The sequence below is a fragment of the Orcinus orca genome, chromosome 1 (genome assembly GCF_937001465.1).
Source record: "Orcinus orca chromosome 1, mOrcOrc1.1, whole genome shotgun sequence".
Lineage (NCBI taxonomy): Eukaryota > Metazoa > Chordata > Mammalia > Artiodactyla > Delphinidae > Orcinus > Orcinus orca.
Window position 1 is genome coordinate 30,949,331 of NC_064559.1, and position 22,957 is coordinate 30,972,287.

General features: G+C 47.4%; 1 protein-coding gene and 1 long non-coding RNA gene across 7 annotated transcripts in view; one reads left to right on the forward strand and one right to left on the reverse strand.

Annotated features, from left to right (window-relative positions):
• Positions 1–22,957, forward strand: part of LOC125962759 (uncharacterized) — a 146,282-nt gene that overhangs the window by 73,696 nt on the left and 49,629 nt on the right. The gene's annotated exons all lie outside the window — the stretch shown is intronic.
• On the reverse strand, positions 1,361–22,705 carry DDX59 (DEAD-box helicase 59). Of its 6 annotated transcripts, none has more exons than XM_004285408.4 (8): positions 22,537–22,703; positions 20,576–21,396; positions 19,335–19,502; positions 16,388–16,477; positions 8,774–9,025; positions 7,385–7,537; positions 6,743–6,871; positions 1,361–1,873 (listed from the first exon to the last, which is right to left on the reverse strand). In XM_004285408.4, the coding sequence occupies exons 2-8, from the start codon at positions 21,383–21,385 to the stop codon at positions 1,610–1,612; spliced, it is 1,866 nt and encodes a 621-aa protein (XP_004285456.1). In that variant the 5' UTR covers positions 21,386–21,396; positions 22,537–22,703; the 3' UTR covers positions 1,361–1,609. The 6 variants fall into 6 exon arrangements, with proteins under 6 accessions (XP_004285456.1, XP_033271797.1, XP_033271799.1 ...); XM_033415906.2 differs by lacking the exon at positions 22,537–22,703 and adding an exon at positions 22,112–22,219; XM_033415908.2 differs by lacking the exon at positions 22,537–22,703 and adding an exon at positions 21,828–22,072.

The window sequence follows — 22,957 nt, forward strand, 5'->3', positions numbered from 1 at the left end:
AGAAGGTGAACAGAGACACAGGATCGTGTGCCCAGCGGTGGGAGCAGAAGCCAGGGTGCCCGCGCGTTAAGCTGACCAGGGAGGTGATGTTACAGCCTAACAGTACTTGTTTTTGCTTAAATACGTTCCCCTGCAAATGCTGATTTGCAAAGCTTTCTTGCGTTTCTGGTCATACTGCTTTTATCTATAAACACGTCCGAGTCTCCTGAAAAGCTGCCCTTTCTTTGGTGAATATTACCAACATGTCGACAGCACCTGGTGTGTGTGCAGACTCGTGCTCACTGCACCTCTGACAGCGCCCTGGGCCTTAAGGGTTGCCGCAGCCTGGTCCCTTGAAATACCGCTCAACAGTGGGCAGACAGAAATGGGGCAAGAGAGAGTCCTGAGGTTTCGCGCACTCTGGGGAGACTCTGACCCCACTGTTCCCATTGGGTGGTGACCACAAACGCTAGGGTTTAGTTACCTGCATTGGTCCCTCACCCCCGGGGAGGATGCTGAGGGTACAATGCTTGTTTAAGTGTCAACATTTAAGTAACATACCTTCTAACTAACCCAGCTAAATCAATACTAATGGTTTTTAAAGAACTGGAAAGTATTGCTGCATCAAAGCAAAATGTCCATCCTTCCTCCCAGTGTTTAAAATCATCAGCTGAGAGGTTTGGAAGCCTGAGCCCAGACGGGCCAGCATCTGCATGTGTTTCTCAGGCCGACCCTGGAGGCCACGTGTTTAAGCCGGTGACACCAAAAGATGGAAGAACTCAGACCCAGAGGACAGCTGCCAGTCCTGCCATAAGTGAGAAACACATCTTGGTTTTGTTAAATTCCCCAGACTTTAAAGTTGGTTTATTATGCAGTCTGTAAGCTCTGAGGGCAGGCACAATGTCCACTTGTGTCCTGAGCACTGAACAAACGTCCAGAACATAGTGTGAGCTCAGGAAAGATGTGTGGAGTACACTAATACATTTTTTACATTTCTTTTTTAAATAAGTCAACTGAATTAGCAAAGTGGCGTTAACATAAAACTATATATTGCAATGCAACATTCACATAACTCGACATTATTTGATGAGCAGCCCACATCAGATGTAAAATAAATTTACGTTTATCTAGCCAAAAGGGAAACGGAGAGAGAAAATAGATATTTAACATTTCTTTCAAAAGGGGCACTGACCATTTCTTCCATTTTTTATCATTTACTTTTCTGCTAATATTCATTGATTCAACAATAATCCAGGTGCCAATGTGCATGCAGCACAGTGGATATAAAACAGAAGAATCACCATCTGAGTCAGGATGTGTGGGTTTCTGGTTCTGATGATAGTTACAAGGAATCTTTATTGGAAAAAAAAAAAAAAAGGACTTTTTCCAGAGAGAAGAAATTTTTACTTCATTTAGTAATTCACTTTCTGTTGTTATTTTTAATTTATGAAAATTAAAAAGGAAAATAAATACAATATTGCTGTATAAATTTGATAGTCTATTAAAACTTTTTACATCATGTTAACTTTTTGTTTCATGTGCATGTCACATTCATCAAACCATACAGGAATAATGTACAGAAATTTCACTGACAATATGCAATAAAAATTATTCAGCGTGGTATCACAAATCATTTTTGAGAATTACTTTTATCATGTTTTCTGATAATGTCCATAAGATTAGCCCCCGTAACCAGATCATTCTGCGTCTGTTTATCCTTCTGCTGCTCCTTTCTCCTCTGGTCGTGAAGGTAAGGGGAATTTAACAACTGCGGGGGGAGAAGGGACCCTGTGGGTTTCACTCGTTTTGCAATATCCCAGAAGAGTCTTTTTGAGTTGTTATTGATGAAAGTAATCGCTGTTCCATTCTGACCTAATCTCCCCACTCTTCCAACCTGAAATGAAATGCAAAGGACGTTTTCAAAATGTTCACATAGAATCTTAATGTCTCTTGAAAGAAAACGAAGACTAGTATTTACAGAAGCTTCACTGAGATGAACATTTGTTCAAGAGCATTTTTTGAGTTGTTCACCTCAATATACTTGTGAGATCAATTTAGTGGGCTGCCACTAGCACAGTGTTAAGGAAACAACCCAAATAGAAAATAAAAATAAGAAAAGTGAGGATTGTTTGTGAAACTTGTGTTTCAGTTATGCGCGTGTGTGCATGTTTGTATGTACGTGTAGGGGGTAAGGAGGCAAAGATATTTCTTATTGTGAGTGGGTTAAGGTAGAAACTTTTTGAAAGCTATTGCATTAAGAGCAAAAGGACTGTATCTCCTTTATAATACTTAAGTGCCTTGAAATGTGAGACTGAAGCAAGTCCATTTTTGCATAAAGTTATTTCTCATTTTGACAGAGTTAAACAGACACAAATTTGTGGAGACCCGTGAGAAGGAACAAAACGTGTCTCCAAATATACTGAGAAACTCTTCAGAAGGGAGGGAAATACACAATCATGGTCAATTTCTGCTCCTTAATTGAAAAGTAGAACTTAAAGTATACTCAGATTATCTGAATGATAAAATGAATAGATAGTTCCCGCCAATAGACAGAACGTTCTTAACGCTGTAAAAGAAGAAACTTCTAAAAAAGCTGGAAGGGGTGGCCTGCAGAGAATGAGACTGGGGAGAAATAAGGGGGAGATGCTGTTTTTCAGTATCAGCTTTTGTTTTTACCTGACTTATTTACCTTACTGAGTTGTTTCAATAAAACTAAAAATTAATACCTGCAACTCACAGAATGGGAGAAAATATCTGCAAATCATGTTTCTGATAAGGGTCTCTAGAACATATAAAGAACTTTTACAACTCAAAAGGACAACCCAATTTAAAAGCAAAGGATTTAAGCAGACATTCCTCCAAAGGTATACAAGTGGCCAATGAGTACACGAAATGATGTGCGACATCATTAGTCATTAGGGAAAGGCAAATCCAAAACACTTCATATCCATGAACCTGGCTATAATAAAAAAAAGAATGTAAATGTCGATGAGAATATGGAGAAAATGGAACACTTATACTTTGCTGGTGGGAATGTAAAACATGAGGCTACATGGGAAAACAGTCTGGTGGTTCCCCAAGATGTTCAACACGGACCCAGCAATTCCATTCCTACGTTTATGTCCAACAGAAATGAAAACACATGTCCACACAAAAACATGGCCTTGGGCGTTCACAGCATTATTCACAGTAGCCACAGAGTGGAAACAACCTAAATGTGTAGCAACCAAAGAATGCATGGACAGATATGGCGTATCCTTACAATGGGATATTATCTGTCAATAACATACTGCAACGCGTGGGCCTTGAGCACATTATGCTGGGTGAAAGAGGCCAGCCACAAAGCCCGCTTACTGCATGACCCCATTTACATGAGACGCCCAGGAGACACACATCTACCGAGTACAGTTGCGGCTGCCTGAGAATGAGGGTGGGTGCGCGTGATGAGGAACTGGGGCGACTGCGGAGGGGCAAGGGGTTTCTTTTGGGGGCGATGAAAATTTTCTAAACTCAATTATACGGATGGCTGCACCACTCTATGAATATACTAAAAACCAATGAACTGTACACTTTAAATTGGCAAATTGTATAGCATGTGGATTACATCCGAGATGTAACTTATACTAGATATGTTAGACTGAGATAAAAAGCAGTTAAAAATTTACTACAACGGTCTCCAAATTCTAAAAGATAGCTAGGAAGTTCCCTGGCGGTCCAGTGGTTAGGACCCGGAGCTTTCACTGCTGTGGGCCTGGGTTCAATCCCTGGTCGGGGAACTAAGATCCCACAAAGCCATGCAGCCCGGTCAAAGACAGCTAATGTTAACAATACAAATTATTTCTCCAGAAGCTTACCACCCCTGAAATTAAAAATCGGACACGTGGGAATACTGACTATAATTTTAAATACCCGTATCATTTAACCCAGCAGTTCTGCCACTAGGAATTTCTCTTACAGATGCACTTGCAGGAGAGGCCCAGGGAGCTGTGTATACAGGTGTTCACTGCAGCATTAATAACAAAACACTGGAAACATCTGATTGTCCAGCAATGAAGGACTTGTTAAATAAATTACAGGACCTCCATATAATACATTCCCATGCAGCCACGAAAATAGAACGAGCCAGATTCAACAAGTAAAAACATTTAAAGAGCTTAGAACAGTGCCTGGCATTAGGCTAAGCACTCAGTACATATTAACACTTATTAAATGGCAGCCAGTGTGTGTGCTGATAAGGAAAACTGTCTAAGGTCTCTTTAATAAAGAAAGAAGGCACAGACAGACGAATGCATAAAGAAGATGTGGTATAAATACACAACGGAATACTACTCAGCCATAAAAAAGAATGAAGTAATGCCATTTGCAGCAACATGGATGGACCTAGAGAGATTATCATACTAAGTAAGTCAGACAGAGAAAGACAAATGTCATCTGATGTCACTCGTATGTGGAATCTAAAACAAAACAAAACAAAAAAATACAAATGAATTTATTTCCAAAACAGAGAGACTCACAGACATAGAAAACAAACTTATGGTTACTAAAGGGGAAAGGGGGAGTGGGATGAGGGATAAATTAGGAGTTTGGGATTAACAGATACTCACTACTATATATAAAATAAATAAAAAACAAGGACCTACTATATAGCACACAGAACTCTAATCAATATTAGGTAATAACCTGTAAGGGAAAACAATCTGAAGAATATATTATTTATACACACACACACACACACACACACACACACACACATATAGAGCTGAATCGCTGTGCTGTAGACCTAAACTAACATGATATTGTTAATCAACTATACTTCAATAAAATAAATATATTTCCTCGTTAAAAAAAAAAAAAAGAAAGAAGGCACAGAATAGAGGGTATAATATGGTCCCATTTATGTGGAAGGTGTGACAGGGCATGCACATCACATCTGTATATATGCACACACGCATGCATTTACCGTTTCTGCAGTGTTAACTGGGGGAACCACTCAAAGGTAGGAGGGCTTCCTTGAAAAGACTTACCTTTCACTTTATATCTTTCGTTATTTGCGTGCTTTGTTATCGTGTGTATGTGTACTTTGATGATTGAAACAAACAAAAAACACCCAAATACAGAACTAGAAAAGCAGAAGGACCTGTGGCCCCTCTGAGGAGAGGCACGCAGCTCTGCACCTGTCAGCATCCCCGAGGCACGCTGCCTGTATTACAGTGGGTGCAGCGTGATAACTGCCAGCCACAGGGCTGGCCTGGGGAGAGCAAGAGACGGGTACATAGGTATAACCAGCGTGTTCCATGTAACAAGCAAAGAAGCTTCTTAAGTATTTTAATACTCTAGACAGATTTCTGGCCGAAATTATTATTTTTTTCTTTTTACTTAATTTATTTTTGGCTGTGTCGGGTCTTCGTTGCTGCATGCAGGCTTTCTCTAGTTGCAGCGAGGGGGGCTACTCTTCGTTGAGGTGTACAGGCTTCTCATTGCGGTGTCTTCTCTTGTTGCAGAGCACGGGCTCAGTAGTTGTGGCTCGCGGGGTTAGTTGCTTCGCAGCACGTGGGATCTTCCCAGACCAGGGCTCTAACCCGAGTCCCCTGCACCGGCAGGCGGATTCTTAACCACTGCGCCACCAGGGAAGTCCCATCCAGCCAAAATCATTAAATTGAAAGTTTGGGGCTTCCCTGGTGGCGCAGTGGTTGAGAGTCCGCCTGCCGATGCAGGGGACACGGGTTCGTGCCCCGGTCCAGGAAGATCCCACATGCCGCGGAGCGGCTGGGCCCGTGAGCCATGGCCGCTGAGCCTGCGCGTCTGGAGCCTGTGCTCTGCAACAGGAGAGGCCACAGCAGTGAGAGGCCCGCATACCGCAAAAAAAAAAAAAAAAAAAAAAAAATTGAAAGTTCGGAAGAAAAGTTTAGTTACGTGAACAGTCAGCTCCTGTGGAATAGTCAAATCCCTGAGGCATGGGTAAATGAGGTGGTACCAAAAAAAAAAAAAAGAAAGAAAGAAAGAAAGGAAAAAAGAGAGAGAGCGAGAAGGAGGGAGAGAGAGAGCAGACTGCTAGATTATTAAGTCTTATGAAAAATAAAGCAACAACTCAGTAAGGGCGCTACAGGCATTTCAGTGGGCAACTTCAGTAAATGTGACATTCAGAGGTGATTCTAAGAACATCAGAGAAAGGCTTTACTTGAAGAGTCTGTAAGTGATGCCGGAGAAGGAAGACAGGTAGCGGTCAGTGAGATAACGTGGCGCTCAGAGAGGCTTTATTTCTGAGAGAAAGAAGAGCTGCTGTTATCTCTGGCAGCAAAGGAAAGGAACCAAACTCTGAAAGGTGAAAGTCTAGAGCGAATAAGGGTATGAAGAGGAGATGAAGACATGATTCCTAAAAAAACAAACACTTCAGCAGATCGACTTTATTCTGGCCAGATGCAGCAACTTAAAACAACCTTTTTACACAAAGCCCTCTTTTTCTGCTTATAAAAGCCATTTAATATACTCACTGAAGAAAACAAAAAATAGAAAGAAAATTAAACTACACCAAAAGCTAATCACTTAAATTTTTTAAATAAATGTTTTAGTTTTTTATTTCCAACTGATTTTTAATGCATTCTACGCATCCATATAGTTGTGAAAAACATAATTTAGTTTATATATTTTAAAAGCAAAAATACATGCAGTTTTACGCCCTGCTTTCTTTTAACTTACCATTATAACGACAATGCCTTGCATAAGAAAATTCATGAGCAGAACGGTGGTAACATATAAAATCTACCTGATGCACGTACTCATCCATGCTGGGAGGCATGTCGAAATTGACAACCAGCTTGACGCTGACCAAGTCCAGGCCTCTTCCTAGGACCCCCGTGCTCACCACAACTTCATAGTCTCCTTCAAGTAAACCCTTTCCAAAACAGCAACAAAATTCATTATTGAGGATTTTTCTTGAGTGGTTTTCTGTCGTTCAGATTATCCTTTCTTTTCTCAACACTTTCTTCAACACTGGTGTTGCAATACCTTCGCAGTAAGTATAGGTCTTAGTACATCTGAGAGACATATGTAGCTTAAAGGCCTTCCGACCCCAACCCCCAATTTTTTCCAATAATTTATTCAGGCAAACCTTTTCCAAAGGTGAACTACTCTATGCCTCAGTCCAAAGTGACCTGATTTCAGAAATGGCGGATTCTGAATGATTAATCTATTTAGTAGACAGTCCCTAGGGGACAAGCTTATTGCTCCCAAAACACAGAAGCCTGAGCGAGAGAAACAATTAACTTCACACCGCTGCGTGCCTGAAGTTCTCAGGGTCATTAAAAAAAAGGTCTGCTTTAAAAAGCAGCAGATAATATGGTATCTCTTGAAAATGAGGCAAAACAGATTTACAGGAAAGAGAAGACAACAGAACGCTGGGTGTCACCTTCAGTATGTTTTTCCTTTCCGGCTGTGACTTTTCCGAGTGCACAGAGGTGCTTTTCAGACCTGTGATTTTCTGAACGGCCTCGCTCAACAGATCTGCTCCTAGTTTGCAGTCCACAAATACTAACACTGGAGGCTTAAAGAGTTTCTTATCCTGAAACATTAAAAACACATATTTAAAATTATTGCTATAACATAATTTACAATGGGACGTTTTTCTGAGAGCTTTAGTATAAGCTAGTTATCAACAGGTTTACCAACACTGCTAAGAAGGAAAAAAGGCACATTCTATTAAAATGAGTGTTTTCTTTAAAATATGCACAAACAGAAGGCAAACAGTGTACGTCCTTCACGCTTCTGCATCACCTCATGAAAACTGCAGAAATGATTTTAAGTGCAATTTAAAATTTCCAAAATTGTTCGTAAGTCAAAATAAACCATATTTAACGTAATACTGTATTTTTAACAACTACGCTTGTACATACCACCCACTTAACAAATTTCTGCTTAAACCAGTTACTGTTAAAAAAATTCTATTTCTCAAGGACAGAACAGCCAAGAAAGAACTTGTCTTTACCTTATATATAAAACTACTAAAAATTTTTGAAACAAAAAAAATATTCTTCGGGAATAACCTTGATATTTAAATATCTTTCTATAATAATGCGAAAAAAACCAACCTCGCGTCTATACTGCATGTTTTCACAAATAAAAATTTACTTGAACCCTAAAGAATTCTGAAGTAAGCAAAGCAATTTATTATTAAACATCTACAGCAGGTTCCCCTGAAGCTGCATCTAAAAAGCACTCTCTCAAGAACTGTGCAGACTGCTTCTCTGGTGGCCCAGTGGTTAAGAATCCTCCTGCCAAGGCAGGGGACACGGGTTCGAGCCCTGGTCTGGGAAGATCCCACATGCCGCGGAGCAACTAAACCCATGCGCCACAACTACTGAGCCTGCGCTCTAAAGCCTGCGAGCCACAACTACTGAGTCTGTGTGCCACAACTACTGAAGCCCGCTCACCTAGAGCCCGTGCTCCAACAAGAGAAGCCACTGCAATGAGACGCTTGCGCACTGCGACAAAGAGTAGCCCCCGCTCGCCACAACTAGAGAAAGCTTGCGCACAGCAATGAAGACCCAACACAGCCAAAAATAAATAAATAAAATAATAAATAAATTTATTAAAAAAAAAAAAAAAGAACTGTGGAGACTTCCCTGGCGGTCCAGTGGTTAGGACTTCATGCTTTCACTGCAGAAGGCCCGGGTTCAATCCCTGTTCGGGGAACTAAGATGCCACAAGCCATGTGGCCAAAAAAAAAGCAAAAAAACAAAAAACCGTGAAAAAATGCAAGTGCAGTCTACAAAGCAGGGCCGGCCGCTTTACCACTCACGCTCAAGATTTCAAACAGTTTCTTCTTTTTGGCTGGTTCTTCCACCCATAACACAATCTGGCGCACGTTGGAGCAGGGCAGGTTCTCCTCCCCAGTGATGATTCTCACGGGGTCGCGCAGAAGCTGGCTTGCGAGCTGCTCTATGCTGGCTGGAATCGTGGCCGAAGCCAAAAGGGTCTGACAGTCACGAGGCACATTTTCCAAAACGTCAAGCACTTGCTGTTGAAAGCCCATCTTTAACATGGTATCAGCCTAAACAAAATCATTGTAAAGTTAGTCCTACACGAAAACCCAGGGCCACCCCAGAAAGAAACCGGATACAATTAAGAACGTAAAAAACTTAAAACTCTTTACACGGAAAAATACACCACAATGTCAAAAGCCAAAGGATTAACTGGGAAAAAAATATATTTATATAAAACTACATATTGTGTAACTACGTTTATAATGATATACAAAGATTTTTGTTATGGCATTAGTAATAGTGGCCAAAAACCCCCCACCATATACAGCCTAAATATCCAACAGGAGGAGACTTGGTAAGTAAATTATGGTAGACCCATACCATTCAACACGGTGCTAGCATGAAAAATGACCAGAGAGCTCTTTATCCTTGCTAGGAGAAAAGAAGCAAAATAGAGAACACTATGTATAACAGGAGACCATTTGTGTATATACTCAGGAAAGTTAATTGCTAACTCTGGAGAGAAGACCTGTGAGCTGGGGGGGGGGGGACAGTTTTATTCTTCATTTTATAGCTTTTCGCAAAGTTTGATCTTTTTTTTGGCCACACCATGCAGCATGTGGGATCCCAGTTCCCCAGCCAGGGACTGAACCTGCATTAGAAGCATAGGAACTGGGCGATCGCCCATAGGAGGATCCTGCATTAGAAGCCCAGAGTTTTAACCAACCCTGGACCGCCAGGGAACTTCTTGAATTTTTTTTTTTTTTTTTACCATGAACATATATTTATAATAAAATATGATTTTAAATAAACAAAAAAAATTTAATTAGGGGGTTTTCACTTCTGTATATACCTCTGCATTGCTGGTTTCTAAAAACAATGAGGGACTTCCCTGGTGGTCCAGTGGTTAAGAATCCGCCTTCCAACACAGGGAACGAGGTTTCAATCCCTGGTCTGGGAACTAAGATCCCAAATGCCGTGGGGGCCCGCGTGCCGCAACTACTGAGCCCGTGAGCCGCAACTACAGAGCCCACGTGTTCTGGAGCCCGCACACCACAACTACAGAGCCCACACGCTCTGGAGCCTGTGTGCCACAACTAGAGAGAACCCTGTGCGCTACAACGAAAGATCCCGCGTGCCGCAACTAAGACCCAACACAGCCAAAAATAAATAAACGTTAAAAAAAAATAAAAACAGGGGCTTCCCTGGTGGCGCAGTGGTTGAGAGTCCGCCTGCCGATGCAGGGGACATGGGTTCGTGCCCGGGTCCGGGAAGATCTCACATGCCGCGGAGCGGCTGGGCCTGTGAGCTGTGGCCGCTGAGCCTGCGCGTCCGGAGCTTGTGCTCCACGACGGGAGAGGCCACAACAGTGAGAGGCCCGCGCACCACAAAAAAAAAAAAATAAAGAAAAAAAATAACAAAAGTTAAGGCTATCTTGATTTTCAAATATAATCTGGGTGTCTATAATTTTGGAAAATAAGACATTGAATTGTTTTAGTGTCCACTAATGTGCTGTCAGTTAGACTGAAGCTTGATCACTTGTTTTAATATTATTCACTCTATGACATTTAAAAAATATGAAATTATCATGATGGTCTGGGTTTGATCCTGGCTCTACCTATGACCTCAAGCAAGTTAATGAACAGCTTTAAGCCTTAGTTTTTCCCTTTATAAATGGAAATGATAATAGTAACTACCTCCTGGGGCTGTGATGAGAATTAAAGAGATAAAGTATATAAAGTACCAGCAAGGTCCTTCTCAGTGTTTCAACTAGCAGACAGAGAGAACACACACCCACAGTGTGTCTGCAAACATCCCCACGTGCCTCAGTAATCCCACTAAGCCCCATTCATCTCAGTAGATGGCCTTGCTTCTCCTGGTTCAGAAAAAATAAGACCATGAGAAATAAATTCCTTCAGTTTCTCTTCTCACCCAAACTTCCTGGAAGAGTCCTCCAGCCCTGCGGTCTCTCTCCCCAGCCTCCCCGCCCTCCCCCCACTGTCCGGTCCAGGGCTCACCTCCCGCCCCTCACCGGCTCCTTCAGGTCTTCAATCACTCCCCAGGTGCCACATTCAACAGCCATTTTTAAGTCTTTGTCTAACTCTTTTTAAGATGCAATTATTATTATTATTTTATTTAAAGAGTATACTGCTTTCTTTTTTTAAAAAAGTATTTATTTATTTATGGCTGTGTTGGGTCTTCGTTTCTGTGCCAGGGCTTTCTCTAGTTGTGGCAAGCAGGGGCCACTCTTCATCGCGATGCGCGGGCCTCTCACTATGGCGGCCTCTTGTTGCGGAGCACAGGCTCCAGATGTGCAGGCTCAGTAGTTGTGGCTCACGGGCCTAGTTGCTCCGCGGCATGTGGGATCTTCCCAGACCAGGGCTCGAACCCGTGCCCCCTGCATTGGCAGGCAGATTCTCAACCACTGCGCCACCAGGGAAGCCCTATTATTAGTTTTAAATACTAGAAGTAATAACGTGCTCACTGTAGAAAACTTGGTAAACAAAACAAAGTAGAGAAAACCAAACTCGCCCATCATCCCACTATCCAGACACCAGCACTGCCTCACTTACTATCCATGTCCTAACTGTGTCTGGAAACCCTCCCCCCGCTCCCTACAGCCACCATCCTGGCTCAAGCCCTCCCCCCTCCCTCCTGGGAACCAGCCTTCTTGCTCAAAGGCTATTCTCCACGTGGAGAATATGAGTCTGAGTATAATACACTCAGGCTTAAAATCCTTTAAAGGTTCCCAGTGTCTACAGAATAATGCCTGAATTCTCAAGGCCAGGAGAAAATGAAAAAGAAATACAATGACTATGGTTATTTATGGTTATTTCAATGGGAATATGGGTGTTTTTCCTCCTGTTTCTAACTTCTCTTTAATGTACGTGGATTACTCATAGAATACAGTTGTTATTCAAACTGCAGAATGGGCCATGAAGAGCATTTTTTAAAACCACAAAATAGGACAGAATAAAACATATGAGAATAGAGAAATCACAGGTCACAAGGGTAAGTATTGTTTCATGAAAGTTCTGTTTCATTTACACACACACGCACACACACACACACACACACACACACACACCCCTACCTAAACAATATTCCTGACTGGTTCCCATCTAAACTGTACTTTTTGAAAGCCATTATCAATCAGACCTTGGGAAAATCTTACTCTTTCTACACCTCAGTTTCCATTTATAAACCTATTTCCTACCTACCTTAGAGGGATGTTAACACATTAAAATGTGGGGGAACATGTACTTTAAAAAACCTCTTAGAATTAAAAGCACTACTTAAATTTAAGGTGATTCAAACAGTAGAGCCACTCACAATGAACACAAGGCTACTCTGAAAATCTCAGAGTCCCCGGGGGGAGACGGCACTTGGATACAGAGTAAGCATTAATAAGGTAAGAGGTGAACATAGGTGTCCCCTAATTAAACAGCAAAACTGGCCTAATTTTCTGGGGACTGTTCTTGGTGTCACCTGCATTTCTTCACTGCTCGTGATGTCCTTAATCCCAGACAATCTGACTTCCATCTCTGCCACCAAAACTTCACTCCTGAGGGTCCCCAGGCTAAACATTCACTCCACTCCGCAAACCTTAACTCGTAGCCAACAGTGGCTGACAGTCCCCATTCGACGGGCATTTACTGGACGCTGGGCACCTTTCAAGGGAGCATGGTGGGAGGTGGGCACCATCGCGACCCCGCTTTACAGATGTGGAAACTGAGGCACATGACACAGTGCCCTACGATGTGGTGGAGCTGGGGTGTGGACTGGGGACCACTGGCTCCAAACCTATGTCATGAACACCAAGCTCAATGCTGTGTGCTCGACGGTGAGGACACGGAAGGAGACCCTACCTTTCCAGAATTGATGGTCCAGAAGGGAAACTTACTATGTTCGTATCCTCGAAACATGATACAGTTAAATGACAGCACGGCACATCCTGACCAGCACTTCCTCAAGCCCTGGTCTTCCTTCCCTCCCTGGCTCTCCTTTTTCAGACAATTTCTGTACGTCAATGAGCCGGTGGGCTACGTCCCAGGCTCCCTCCGTCTCAACCCATGCTCTCTCTCCAGGAAGCTCAACAAGTTCCAGGGCTCTGAGCACCACAGACACGTCAAAGATGCCCCAAACCTCACTCGGGGCCATAACCGCCTCCCTGGACTCAAGTGGTGGAGACTCACTGCCCACTCCGTGGCCCCTGCTGGACCTCAAGGCCCCTGGAATTTAACATGTTCAAAACAGACCGTCTCTCCCACTGCCAGACCCAGTCCTGCTCCAGCAGCATCTCGGGAGACGGCACCGTCCGGCACCTCTGTTTCGTCTCTCATCATCACCACCCCACCTCCGATCCATCAGCAGCCCCGCAGACTCCGCGGACGTCCGTGCGGACCCCTGACTCCCGCCTCGGCCGACCAGAACCCGCTCACCTCAGGCAATGAGACAGATGCCCGAGGACGTGTCACAGGTGCTCCTCCTTGGCCCAAGCCTCCCGAGACCTCCCATCACTCCAGGAGGGCGCCCGCCCGGGCCCGGCCTCCCCCTTGCCCCTCCTGCAAGCCCGTCTCCCTCCCCGGACCTGCCCCACTCACCACTTGTCCTCACCTGTCCCCCTGTGGCCGGCGGCCCTTCTCCCGCTTGGAGTCCTTCCTCCAGACGGATCTCCGCGTGGCAGCTGCTGCTCTTCAGCCCCCCAGAGGCCCCTCCCACCTGAGGGGCCCCCTCTCCTCGGGCACCTCTGTCCCATCACCTTGTGTACACGCCTGCGTCACAGCTCACCTCGCTTTCCATCACATCCTCACAACCAAGAACAAAGGCTAGCACAGGAAAAGCCCTAATGGATTTGATAGATAAGCATTCATTATTCTCAGCACTGTACGTCAGCAGGTAGGACGGTCCGTGTGCCCCAAGCCTCCCTAAAGGGAAGCAGTGCCAACATTCCCGGACTCCACCCCAGACCCACGGAACCAGAGCATCCAAGCACGAGCTCTGGTTCTCCATCTCAGCCACCGGGGAAACGGCAAACAGTGCGCCTGGTCGCGGGGTGGAGCAGGGAACACACTGCAGAAGGACGGTCTGCGCACGGGTCCCCGGAGCAGAGACGAGGGGGCCTGAGGTCTGCAGGGCGGCTCCAGAGGGAAGGTTCTGAGTCATGGACACGGAACGAAGGAAGAGCAGGCGGAGGGGGTGGGAGAGAATCCTCGGGACACGGGGGACGCAGAGGGTGGCAGCAGATTTTCCTAATCTTAAAGGACTGTCAGACTTCCGGCCTGACCATTCCTGTGTCCGGCCCCCTCCCCCCGCCCCCGAACAGTGGCCCCTCTCCCCAGGGACATCATTTGTTCCCGGTTCCCTCTGGGCTCTCAGACCACGTCTCTGTTCACTGACTTGTCTTCAGCTGCAGAAGGCAGAGCCTCAGCCCACTGCTCGTCTCTCTCAACTTCCTCCTTAGAGAAGCCAGCACGTCCCGCGGACTCTCACGCATGGGTCTGGTGCCTGCCCCTTCATCCAGCACCAACTCGAGTGTGCCTGCCAGGCCCCAGCCCGTTCCCGTGGGCCCGAAGTCAAGGCGCACCCCACCCACCCTCGTCCTCCCGCGTGTCCGGTCATCACACGACCCGTAAGTGATTCCCTGTGACCCTCAGGCGAACCCCGACGCCTGCCTCCAGCCCATCTCCGACCCTCCCCCCTCGTCTGGGCTGCTGGCTGGCTTTCTTCCTCCTCCTCTAATTCCCCAGCATGGGCAGCAGACCTCGTCAACCACCACTTCCCACGTGGCACACCCGCCCGTCTCTCCCGCCGGCCCCGCACACGTGCACTGCCCGACCCGACAGAGTCTGCTCGCCTTGGTCTCTTCACCTGGGACACTGGATGCATCCTCTACTCTTCTAAATCCTTTTCCCTCTTCCGAGGCCCAGGTCAAGTCCCGTGACCTCTGAGAAGCCAACGCGCCGACCCTCTCATTTCTCCTCCTGAACCCTGAGCACATACGCGGTCCTACTGACAGCTTGCATCGGGGGAGGGCAAACCTCGGCTCTCGGGACGAATTCAGACCTTCGCCTGCTCTTGTAAACAGGGCACCTTGTAGGCTTGGCGGGTGTTTACAGCTTCTTTGTGACGCCACCCATCTCACCCAGGGCTCGTCCCCTGCACCCAAAGAGCACCTCTGTGCTGACTTCAGTTTCAGCATGTGACCGATTATGCTGTTGACCGGCTCCTCTCCCCTGACCACACAGGAGCCACGTCCCCAGTCACCGAGGAGCTGGGCATCGGTGCACTTCTGCAGGACAGCACTCCTCGGGCACCATCACCTTGAGCGCAGCCCTGGGGTGCCCCGGACACCTTGTTAATGTAAGAGAACGAAAATGCTCTGAAGAGAGGGGGGCATGAATAAATTCTCTACAAGGGTCATCCTCTGGCTCATGAGACGGGGAGGGGAAACCTAAGGACATGGGCTTATCCACAGGGGAAACCCAGCCACACGTTCAGGGTGGCAGTAAGGACGAGAATCCAATGCAACACATCAGGTCCCCCAAAGGCCGGGCCAGGAAAACGCTGACTTAGCAGCACTTTCTAAAGGACTGGATCTTATTTTACATTTATACGGGACTTTTCAGTGCGAGACATTTTCACAACCACTACTCTGCCTTGCCACGACTCTGGAAAATGAAATGACTTGCCCAAGGTCTCACAGCAGGCGCAGTACAGGCTCAAAGCCCCGTCTTCTGGGTCTTGGCTGTGTTGTGGCCAAGGCTGTCCCGAGGCTACTCCCTGGTGCCACAGACGCAGGCCAGGTTGCTGTCACTGGTCAGTACTGATCACTGCTGGGTAAGCCCAAGGCTCTGCCCCGTCACAGCCAGCAGGACGAGCATGCAGGCAGGACAGCCGTGCCCCCCACCCTGTCCCGCTGGTACGTGCTGGATTACCATCAAATAATAACACATTCACTTCTTATTAAGCAAGCCCAAAGTACAAAAATGCCTATTTGCTATATGCAACACAGAAACCACAACCACAGACACCTGCGTCCACATAGAAAAAAGTAAAGAACCTCCTCCAACTAAGCATCATTAGCTACTTCCAAAATTCCCACTGAGTTACTGGCCACTGATTTCTTTCTTTTTTCTGTAGACAAATGACACCCAGCATGTTTAAAAAACTTAACACTTGAGAATACAGTATGCCTGTTAAGTTTACATTTTCAATCAATTAGGACAAGACAGTGGTGGTTTAATTTCAGTTTAGCTGCAGTGCTACACAAGAACCAGCTTAAGAACCACTATTGCCAACTAAAAAAAAATCCCTGAATTGTTTTCCTTTGGGAGAGAAAATGCCTGAAAATATACAATGCAATTATATAACTATAATGCGCTTTTCACAGATTATATAAAACTCTGTTTTTAAACACCACTACTTACTTCATCCACTACTACAATTTTTATACCGCCAAGTTCTACAGCGCTCTGCTTTATTATATCCAGAAGTCGCCCAGGAGTTGCTATGATGACCTGAACGAAAGAGAAAAGGCAAATTAGAAAGTTCGATCGCATTCATTCACTCACGTATTCCTTCATTCTACACTTACTGAGTGGCCAATGCATGCCAGACTCTGGTGTAAGTACTCGGAACTCGATGATGAGTAAGTCAGACTTGGTCTCTGCTCTCGTGAAAGTCATGACACTAAGGAAGAAACAGAGCCAACACGTGCTCACGAGAATCACGACAGGGTGTTGTCAATGGAGGGATGTACTCAGTGCTGCTAAAACACAAGCCAACACCCACGGGAGTAGTGGGAGTGAGCACGACCAGCAGGTCCAGGGAGAGGGAAGGGCATCGTGACCGGTGAGCTCGGAGGCGGGAGGCTGGCGTGGGTGGAGTGGGGAGAAGGCAGCTGAGGCCTGAGAACCTGGCAGGGCCCACGCTGGGAGGGCCTTACGAGCACGCTCACCGCTATCTGGCTCCGTGAACAAGTGCAAACCCCTTGCCCTCTCTGGGCCTGCTATTTCACTTTTAAATTACGAGGCTGGGTACAATGAACTCTAAGGTCACTCAAGGGTCTTAACAGTTTTATCATATGTTAGCTGAAGTTGTGGTTAAAAGTAGGGGCTTAGTGAAACTTCAGCAGGAATCGTGGCTCCAGCATTTAATAATGGTGTGAGTCTCTGTTCTCCCGTCGTAAGATGGAAATGCTGAAAACTATCATGAGGATTATATGAGACAGTGTCGGGATAACTCCGGTGGAGTTACAAATGACCTCCTATGTTCAGCTGTACCCACTTTTCCAGTCCACACCCGCACAGTGGTAACATCGCCGCGGATGATCAAAGGTCTGTATCCCCAGAACACAGGGTTTGGCGTGGGTACTTCAGACATCCACAGATATCAAGTCAATTTTAATTACTTTGACTTGAGTTCACTCCTTCTCTTCCGTTTTCCCCTCTGATGGTTTGGAAGTTATCAACTTTTTTCATTCTTCGAGTGCTTCGCCTTGAATGTCAACAAATCTATAACTTAATATAAAGTTAACCGGCACTTTTAGCTTGTGCTTGAAAGATCCAGGGCGCTGCTTTATGGCGATCGCATCTCGCCTGCCCTTACACGCTGTGGGATGGTATTCACCCCATTATTTTGAAACCATGGCTTGTTCCTGTTCGCTTGGCCTGTGTCTGTTTAGCTTCGCCCACACGCTTACTGCCGACTTTGCACCAGCTTCCCTTCCACCCCCCACCTTCCTCTCTGGAATCTTCTTTATCTGCAGAAGGGCTTCCTCCAGAAGTTCCTTTAGATGGTCCACTGGCAATACACTCTCTCGGTTTTGTTTATCTGAGTAGGTCTTCATCTTGTCCTTACTCTTGAAATATAGCTCTGCCGAGCACACAGACGCTTCAGCTGCTTTTCCTCCCAGAGGGTAGGTGTCTGTGAGTCCTGGCCCGGGCGGCAGGGGGTGCGGCAGCCGGGCGAGGAGGGGTGAGGCCGTGTAGGGCAGAGTCCAGGGAGGAAGGCATCGCTGTGACGGAGGGACACTGGTGACATGCCGGGGGATGGGGCAGATAAATAACTACATAAAGGATAAGGGACGGCAGGTTTCTCATCGTCAGAGTTACCAACGTGGAAACAGAAAACGTAAAAGGAACCTTGTGATGAATGAGAACTGGAAATATCAACATGAACTCATGGTCTCGGATAGGCTGAGGTCCCAGAAGCAATGACAGTTCAACAGCAAGGAGCCCAGGTAGAGCCCAGGTCTCGGTTTCTGAAGACTATTCTCCACACCAAAGGAGCCAGGGCTCCGTGGAGAGAGTTCCAGGGCCGAGGCCAGGAAAGAACGAGGTAAGGACAGAACATCTTCTTTAGATGGAAAGTAAGAAAGTAGTCAAAGAATGACAAGGATATGATAAAAGGACACAGAAACCGACTGGAAGGTGCTTCCACTGGTCAAACAGATAATACCCCTGTAAAAAAAACAGGGAGCCATGAGTCCGTACTGATACATAAAAGTAAGTAAGTGGAAAGTTTGGGGAAGCTCAATAAATTTACAACCTGAAAGTACTCCCCTTAAAATACTTATTCAACACAAAGGGTACAAACAAACTCTACAGTTTTAACTTGGCAGATAAAAGCACCAGTCAAAGGACAAATTGAAACTGTGTGCCACCTAAAAGGACATAATGGAAAGAAAAGCATCTCTTCTGTGATGTCCTGTTAAAGAACTAAACTCAAGAGCCACAACTTGAATCTAGTCAGTTCAGGGCTGTTCTTCCAAGTAAGCGGCTTGTAATCCTTAAAAAGTGCCAAGACCCTGAGAAACAAGGAAAGATCGGTTCCAAACTGAAGACACCGAGAGAGACATGACGGCTACAAGCAACGGAAGACTCTGAGCTTGACGGAAAAAAGCTGATGGGACAACTAGCAAAACCTGAGTGGGGTCGGAAGCGTGACACCAATGTTAACGCATCCCAACAGACCAGCGTGAACTTCCTGGGTCTATGACTGGACTGTGATGATGAAGGACAATGTCCTTGTTTGTAGGAATCACGCTCTACAGTGTATCAGCCACGATCCTGAGGTGAGGCCCACCTTTCGGAGAGTCATCTTCTCAGCCGTGAAAGAGGGGGTACGCCACCCCACCTCCCAGAGCAAACGCAATGATTAAAGGTGGTAATGGCCCTGAGAACATCCAACAGCGTTGGGAAAACAAAAGACACCTCCCTAACCTGTGCTCCTGGCCTTCCCCACAGAAAGGCTCACGTGGCAAGACTTTAAAGGCCACCTAAAATCACACTCTGAAGTTCCTCAGGGGGCGAAAACCCTTAGTTCCTGCATTGCTTAGGTCCTCTGCAAAGGCGTTCGGTCCAGGGAGCCCACCTGAACGCGCTGGCGCAAGCGATGGAGCTGCGGGGGGGCGGGCAGGCCCCCCACCAGGAGCGCGGTCCTCATGTGGGGCAGGCCGCTCATCAGTTCCTTGGCCTGGTGCTCTATCTGGATGGCCAGCTCCCGCGTGGGCGTGAGGATGAGCGCAGATGGCATCTTGCTCTGCAAAGATGTGAAACACCAGCAGTGAGCTCTGCTGCTGTGGATGCAAGCCTCAAGGCAGCCCCAGGAGCACTTTTCTTTGAAAGTGGTCCCATCAGCCCACCGGCCTTCTGCTCAACTGCAGAATTCTCCTCCAAAACCAGCATAAATTGCACCCATTTCTCACATAACACAGACAGACAATGAAAGACCCCACCATCAGGACCAGGGAGAGGCGTCTGCCTCAATCAAGGCGGGAAGACTGAAGCTTGGCTTCCCATCGACTGGCCTGTGCGACCTCCAGCCAGCCTCCTCGGAAGAGAAACCTGCTGGCTGCCCTGAAGATCTGGGTGAAGCCTGGCATCTTACCCTCGACTTCCCCTCGGCGCTCTTGTAGATTCACTTCTTTCTTTGTCAGGAGACCTTACTTATACAAACATTCTATTTTGGTCTTCTAGTGAGTTTCGTCTATATTTTGAAAATCTAGTCTTTTATTTTTTTCTCACATTATCTTCTACTACGCTTTAGCGTTCCAAAATTTCCTCTATCTCTTCTCCCTTCGCCTACATTTCTCACTCCTTTCCCCCCTTGCCATCCTCCAAACCTCACAAACTCCCTAGTACTTGGCAAATAATTACTCAAAACGTCTGTTAAACTAATTATGTGCAGGAGTGCTTATAAACCAATGAGTAAGGCAAGGTGGTATCATTTTAAGATGAAACGCAGGTCACGCTTAGCGGTATATTTTGAAACTCTACAATAGTGTTCTGACTTTGATATCAGGTTTTTCAAAACACAAAATCGAAGCAGGCTAGATTGACACAAAAATCACAGCTCACCTGGTCAGCAGGATTTTCGCCCCAAACCCAAAGCCTGTTCCTTGAATAGAAAATGTGTTAAAAAGACAACACTTTGTAAGGAAAGCAATTTTTTAGACCTTCAATGAAGAGACTGGTTCAATATAATAAAATTTAGTTCCAGTGACTAAAGATCGAAGTACTTGGTTTCAGTTTGCAATTTTAACGTAGTTGAGGATGACGCTTGGTAAACACCTTGACTGTTCTTGAGGCTCATACAGGTGAACTCTACCTTACCTGAAACAGAGCTCGCATGATGACGGGAAGCAGGAAGGCGGCCGTCTTCCCAGAGCCAGTGTCCGCGCTGGCCAGCACGTCTCGGCCCAGAAGCCCCAGGGGGACCATCTGCATCTGGATGGGGGTGGGGATCTCGTAGCCAGAGGTCTTCAGGTTGAGGTTTAAGGCCTCAGGGAAGCCGCAATGCTCAAAGTCAATGATGGGCCTGGGGACGCCTGGCCCTTGAACCACGATTCCCAGCTGCTGTCTGAGGTTTTCAATCTGGTCCTCCCGAAGGTTCGAGATGAAGGCGTGCTCAGTGTAGACATACGAAGCAGGATGTGGAGCCGCTGGCTCAGAACCCGCTTTCTGTGGACCGCCCGGAGCTAACAGCGCCTCCGCTCCGCGCACCTGCAGAAGGTGTTTTGCTTTACACTCCAGGCTACACACGTCTTCATCCGTCTCATTGCAGATGTACTCTCCGTAGCGCCCGCATACCACGCACACCGGCTCCCCGGGCTCGGCCTGGCGCTGCGTTTTGGAGAAGGACTTCACTGGCTCTTCGAGGAGATCGCTGTCCTGCGCCTGTTGCCCGGGTCCAGCCAGACCCCCCTCAGGCACCTGGCTGGCAGGCCCGGGGAGAGAGCACGGCTGGGCACCGTGATGCGCCGCTAGTGCAGCTTCTTTGGTACCCGAGGCATCATCGGCTGGACCATCCCCGCCCGCACCCAGCTGGGGGTCTTCTGCTTCTGGTTTGACTTTCTTGGCTGCACAACTTCTATCATCATCGTTAGCATTCCGCCTGACTTTCAGGGATCTTGGAACGAACATCCTTCAATATTCTGTGGAAGAAATTATACACTGAGATTTATTTTACCCTCAATAAAGTCACAGATAAAGAACCCTAAGTTCATCACGTCCCCAGGTTTTGCTTCAAAAGGACAAAGAAGGCGACGCTCCCATCAAGCTTCCCTTCCGCCCCCGCCCGAGTCCGCCGGGTGAGGACAGTTCTGTTTGCATACACTGCACACGGCTTCACACCACTGACCTCCGTCTGTGGACTGACTTGCACTTTGACATACCAGACATCACAGAAATTCTGGGGTAAACCCTTCTGTTATACGTTCACAAACGAAAACACAAAAAGAAAAAGGTCTACTTCACAACTGGAGTCTTTAAAAGGAAGCCACAAGATCACTAGTAATACGTGTGCAGCAGTTACTAGGTTCCAAGGTCAGAGCTGAGCGCGAAGTACACACGCGTGTTCTCTTACGTGGGGTCAGTTCTCACGGGGGACTGAGCACCTGGAGGCTGAGGGACTTGAAGCTCACACCTTCTCAGCGTGTGCAAGCCTCCAACCACAGCGCTTCCCATTTACAACCAAACAGGTTTTTGCAAAATGACAGCGTTTGGTAAACAGGTTTAACCTAACTTGGGGGCTGCCAAATATGCTAAGAAACATTTTTCTCAAAACAAAAATTCTTAGGATACATTGCCAGATCCCATTTTTCCAGAAAAATTCCAACGAAATTACAAGTGAAGGTCTAGGGTTACCACCTCAAGTCCCCGAAAAGGTCAAGGGGGTGGGGGTGGGGGGCGGCTGCACTCGAGAGGGAGGAGCTCGAAACGCAGGTCCCCGCGACGGAACAGAGGCGGAGCTGGCGGGGCTGCAGACGCGTTGCTCCTGTTCGCGCCAACGCCCCTCCCCTCCCCCTGGGCGTCGTCCCTCCCCCCGACGTCAACCCCCTCGTGCGTCGTCCGCTCCACCGCGGCTCCGCACGCAGAGGCGCGTGACGTCACGGCGCTGCCAAGGCCCGGGCGGAGCGCGCTGGGCACGAGGCCGGAGGTGGGGGCGGTGACAGGGAGTGGGGGAGGGGACTGCGTAAGGGCCCGTCCCGCCGCCGCGGCTCGGCGCCCGGGTCCCGCACGAGAGGAGTAGGACGGGAGGCAGGCCCGAGCCGTGGGGCCGGGGGCACGCTCACCCGCGCGGACTGCGGCCGCGTCCGCTCCCTCTCGGGTGCAGCTCCCCCTTGAGGCGCTGGGCCGGGCTTCCGGCCGATGAGCCCGGCCACGCGGCCACCCTGCCGCTGGGGAACCGTGCGGAGCGCAGATTCCACTTCTCCGGCTTTTGGGATGCGCCGCTGCGCGCGGGGAAGGCGGGGCCCGACGGAGAGGCCGGAAGGGAGGGGGCGGGGGCGGGCAGTTCCGCGCGTTTTCCACGCCCCTTTCCCGGCTTCCGGCTGGTTGTAAATCCCGGAGACTGGTTGAAGCGGGCGGGTTCCGTGGGGAGGAGCGGATGTGGGGATCCTCCTGGAAAAATTCGCGTAATCTAGTGGGCGGGGCTGGAGGAAAAGAGTCAAGGCGCCGGGAAAGGGGTGGGGGCGGGGACGGGGGTGGGAGTGG